The sequence below is a fragment of the Apium graveolens genome, chromosome 8 (genome assembly GCF_009905375.1).
Source record: "Apium graveolens cultivar Ventura chromosome 8, ASM990537v1, whole genome shotgun sequence".
Taxonomy (NCBI): domain Eukaryota; kingdom Viridiplantae; phylum Streptophyta; class Magnoliopsida; order Apiales; family Apiaceae; genus Apium; species Apium graveolens.
In genome coordinates, this window is record NC_133654.1 from 65,263,145 (window position 1) to 65,267,483 (window position 4,339).

The 4,339-nt window shown below is 35.1% G+C and overlaps 1 protein-coding gene across 1 annotated transcript; it reads left to right on the plus strand.

The window, feature by feature from the left end:
- The first annotated feature begins 283 nt into the window (after positions 1 to 283).
- On the plus strand, positions 284 to 4,012 carry LOC141678091 (ABC transporter G family member 1-like). The gene is made up of 9 exons (XM_074484320.1): positions 284 to 407; positions 624 to 909; positions 1,490 to 1,569; positions 1,780 to 2,244; positions 2,340 to 2,426; positions 2,529 to 2,654; positions 2,810 to 3,004; positions 3,095 to 3,181; positions 3,272 to 4,012. Exons 2-9 carry the CDS (start codon positions 624 to 626, stop codon positions 3,923 to 3,925), a joined length of 1,980 nt encoding a protein of 659 aa, XP_074340421.1. The 5' UTR covers positions 284 to 407; the 3' UTR covers positions 3,926 to 4,012.
- Positions 4,013 to 4,339: the final 327 nt, after the last annotated feature.

The window sequence follows — 4,339 nt, forward strand, 5'->3', positions numbered from 1 at the left end:
AGCAGATAATTCACCAACCTATTATATATTAAAATTAAATAATCACCCACCCATGTATACCAATTAATTTTATCTACTAGGCTACAGATTTAAGAATATAAAGCATGATTTTGTAATTATAAAAAATTCAAATGACCACAAAAAAAATTAAAACAAAGTCAAGATTTTGGATCAAGCATTCTTGAAAAAAATTCATCTAAGTTATAAGTTTGTTTCTCTCTCCACGGGTATCAATCTTCTGCTATATATTACTACACACTACACAGTACACAGCACACAGACACAATCACACATGCATACACACGCTATAGTACAAACAGACTTTGTATTATGTACAATAAACACTATAAAGAGCAGCTCAAGTAGAAATTTCTTAAACTGCAATCTAAATCTTTGAATACTTGCAAGTACATTTATTTCCTTTTGGCTCTTCTAATCTCCCTATCTCTACATTTTGGTCGTTCGCAATCTATAACATCTCTTTACTTTATTTCTAGTAAACCGGTTTAGTGCTGTTAGTTGGTACATTTATTATGATATGCATATAAAGTTGATTCTTGTGTTAGTAAGAGTAGATAAACAAGTGTGGAACATTAATGGTCTAATCAGTAAACATTTTGCAGATGTGCATGGATATGTTTTCAGGTAGGACTGTAGACGTAGAGAAATGCGAAATGAAGCAAAATGGTACAGGCTTAGATGGCGAATTTGCGAAAAATGAGGGTGGATTTGGGAGTGTAGATGGGGCTTATTTGACATGGGAGGACCTTACCGTGACAGTTTCAGGTGGGAAAAAAGGAGCTAAGTCTATACTTCAAGATCTCACTGGTTATGCTAGACCTGGTGAAATTTTGGCAGTTATGGGCCCTTCTGGTTGTGGCAAATCAACTCTTCTTGATGCATTGGCTGGTAATTTCACTGATTTTATTAAGTTCGATTATTTTTCGGTGTTAGTTCTATCTGAATTTAGGAGCTATGTGATGAATGTTCAAGGTGTAATTTTATTTTTATTTCTGGGTGATCTCTGTTTCTCTCTGTTAGTTGTTTAAAGTTTTTGCAGTTTGATTAATTTTACCATTTTATGATCTGTTTGGGATACTCAGTTTTATCTCAATATCTCAATAGATGCAAATATTCAATTGCATGTAAGCCAAATCCTGCAGGGGTTATCCCAAGGTTGACTACTTTTTCATCTTCAAAATCTATGGGCTTAATGTTATTTTATGGTTGCTATCATCTGCATTGTTTGATTTTTTGTTTTGTTTGGAAAAATTATGTTGACAAGCTTAATTTATTATGTAGAAATTTAGTTTTAAAAGGGTTATTATTAATGTTAATTGTCTCTGAGTGTTTTTGAGTACCTCTCGAAATTTAAACATTTTCAAGTATGGATGTTGGCCTTGTAAAGAACACAAGTACCTGAGCTTAGAAATTAATTCTATTTCGTACTTTAGAAAATTAAAATAAAACTGAAATGTGCAAACTGCAGGGAGGTTGGGATCAAATACTAGGCAGACTGGAGATGTTCTAATCAATGGTCGAAAACAACAGCTTACATATGGAACATTGGTAAGAAACACCCCACCTGTTTAGTAACTAGTAGCTCTAAAATCTTAAGGTGTTAGAAGAAGGCCCAACTGGATCTTTATATAATATTATAACACCACCCGTTTCCTCCTCCTACTAGAATGTCATCAGATGTTTAATTATCTTTCTGCATATAGCCTAATAATTGTGTATGATGTTAAAATGTATTGATATTAATGGTTTCCAAAATAGGCCTATTTGACTCAAGAGGACGTTCTAATTTGTACACTAACGGTTAGAGAAGCTGTATACTACTCAGCAATGCTGCAGTTGCCCAACTCAATGTCTAAGGCTGAGAAAGTGGATAGAGCAGAGAGGACCATTCGTGAAATGGGCTTACAAGATGCAATGAACACGAGAATAGGAGGTTATGGAAACAAAGGCCTTAGCGGGGGACAAAAAAAGAGAGTTAGTATCTGCATTGAACTTTTAACGCGACCAAAGCTTTTATATCTTGATGAGCCAACAAGTGGACTTGATAGTGCAGCATCCTTTTATGTCATGAGCCAAATTGTTAAACTTGCTCGGCAATATGAGATGACTGTTCTTGTATCTATTCATCAACCTAGTAGTGAAGTTTTTGCCCTCTTCCACAATCTTTGCCTTCTTTCATTGGGAAGAGTGATATACTTCGGACCCTCTAATCGATCAAATCAGGTTATTTGTTGAACCTTCAAGCAAATGACGAACACACTGACTAGCATATATGTAATCTTATTTTGACTCTCATTATTTTCCTTTTGTTGTAGTAGTTCTTCGCTGCCAATGGTTTTCCAACTCCAGCCTTGCAGAACCCTGCAGATCATTACCTTCGAACAATAAACAATGATTTTGATCAGGTACACTATACTGTTAAATGTAGTTTCTATATGATTATAACCTTGATTCTTCTAGCTCTTTTTTTAAAATTTCGATTGAAATTAAACTATGTTATACTTCAGGATATTGAGCAAGGTCTTTCCGGAAAGCTGACTACAGAGCAAGTAACTAATCTGCTCGTAAGGTCTTACAAGTCATCTGATACTTGTAAAGAAACTCAAAGAACTATTGCTGAGATCATTAGACAGGTAGGTTCCTAAACATTTCCGATAAAAGATTAGGATAGAGTGACCTCAAAATACATTTATTTAGCAGCTTAAGAAGGGGGGAGCAAGCAGAAATTGATTGGAAACCTACTAAATAAAATAAACAACAAGATATGTAAATCATATTTGTTTTGCAGGAACGAGGGGTAATTGAGATGAAGGGAAGTCAAGCTAGCTTTTTCAGGCAATGCATAGTTCTTACACAAAGATCATTTGTAAACATGTATCGCGATACAGGCTACTACTGGTTGCGCCTTTTTATATACATTGGATTGGCAATAGGAATAGGCACCCTCTTCTTTGACATCGGTGCAGGTTATGGATCGATTCATGTAAGTGAACGTCATTGAATGTTTGCAAGAGATTTTTCCATGAGTTTACTTTTGTGATTCTTTGAATCAAATAAGGAATTTATGTTTCAGGCTAGAGGCTCACTGCTTATGTATGTAGCTTCATTCTTGACAATGATGGCTATTGGTGGATTTCCTTCATTTGTAGAGGAAATGAAGGTTGGCTAAACTATATATGTGTTATCAATTTAGTTGGCTTTGATTGTGTGTATGATTTTCTCAAATTATAACATAAGCAACTTCCTGTAGGTATTTGCGCGTGAAAGATTAAATGGACATTATGGGGCTGGACCATATGTCATAGCCAATACACTTTCTTCGGCACCATACCTATTTATCATATCTTTGATTCCTGGAGGAATCATATACTATCTTGTAGGACTTCAACGTGGAAACGTACAGTTTGTATGTTTCATATCTATACTTGTGACTTGTATGATGCTGGTCGAGGGCCTTATGATGGTCGTGGCGACAATGGTTCCAAATTATCTGATGGGATTAACTACAGGTGCTGCGATTCAAGGGGTAATGATGTTAAGTGGAGGGTTCTTTCAGTTGCCTAATGATCTTCCGAAAATTATATGGAAATACCCTTTATACTACATTTCTTTCCACAAATATGCATATCAGGGGCTGTACAAAAATGAGTTTGAAAGCCTTAAATTTCCCAGTAGTCAATTTGAAGGAGCTCCTCTCATCGACGGTCCTACAATTTTGAAAAGTATCTGGCAAGTAGATATGGGTTATTCTAAGTGGACGGATGTCATGATATTACTAGGAATGGTGATTACTTATAGAATATTGTTCTTTTCCGTGATCAAGATAGCTGAAAGAATTAAGCCTGTAGTTAGAGTTTTCATGTTTGATTCTCTTCATTCGGATGAAGAAACAGGGAAGCAATAAGTTTGGACTCAACATCTGAGAAGACTGTACTAAAAAACTTGGAGTTTGAGGGTTTTAAAGCATTCATGTATGTTCAAATTTCTGTCATGTAAGTGGCCAAATGTGCATAAGTTTTTAATATATTGTTTAATTAGATCATGTAAATTTGGGTTCTACTAATTATTTTGTCTCGCAAACTTTCCAAAGCAACCTCATATCACAGATCATGACATAATCAGTAATCTTAAAACTACAAGTCACCTATATGTACTTGTTTAGGCTAAACAATTCTGTCCTTAAAATTACGAATATGTTATAGACAATTCGAAAGACCTAGACTCTTTAGAACATGTCTGAGCCCGTGTATATGAAGATCAAGAAGCCGTAATTTTTCGATTTCCTTGAAATGAGTAAATTTTGAGCACAATGTCATGT

Bases quoted from the DNA above. Each gene is read 5' to 3' on its own strand.
- LOC141678091 (XM_074484320.1), top strand. From the start codon at position 624: ATGTGCATGGATATGTTTTCAGGTAGGACTGTAGACGTAGAGAAATGC. The intron at 910-1,489 runs GTAATTTCACTG...TGCAAACTGCAG, and splicing joins TCTTCTTGATGCATTGGCTG to GGAGGTTGGGATCAAATACT. The intron at 2,427-2,528 runs GTACACTATACT...GTTATACTTCAG, and splicing joins TAAACAATGATTTTGATCAG to GATATTGAGCAAGGTCTTTC.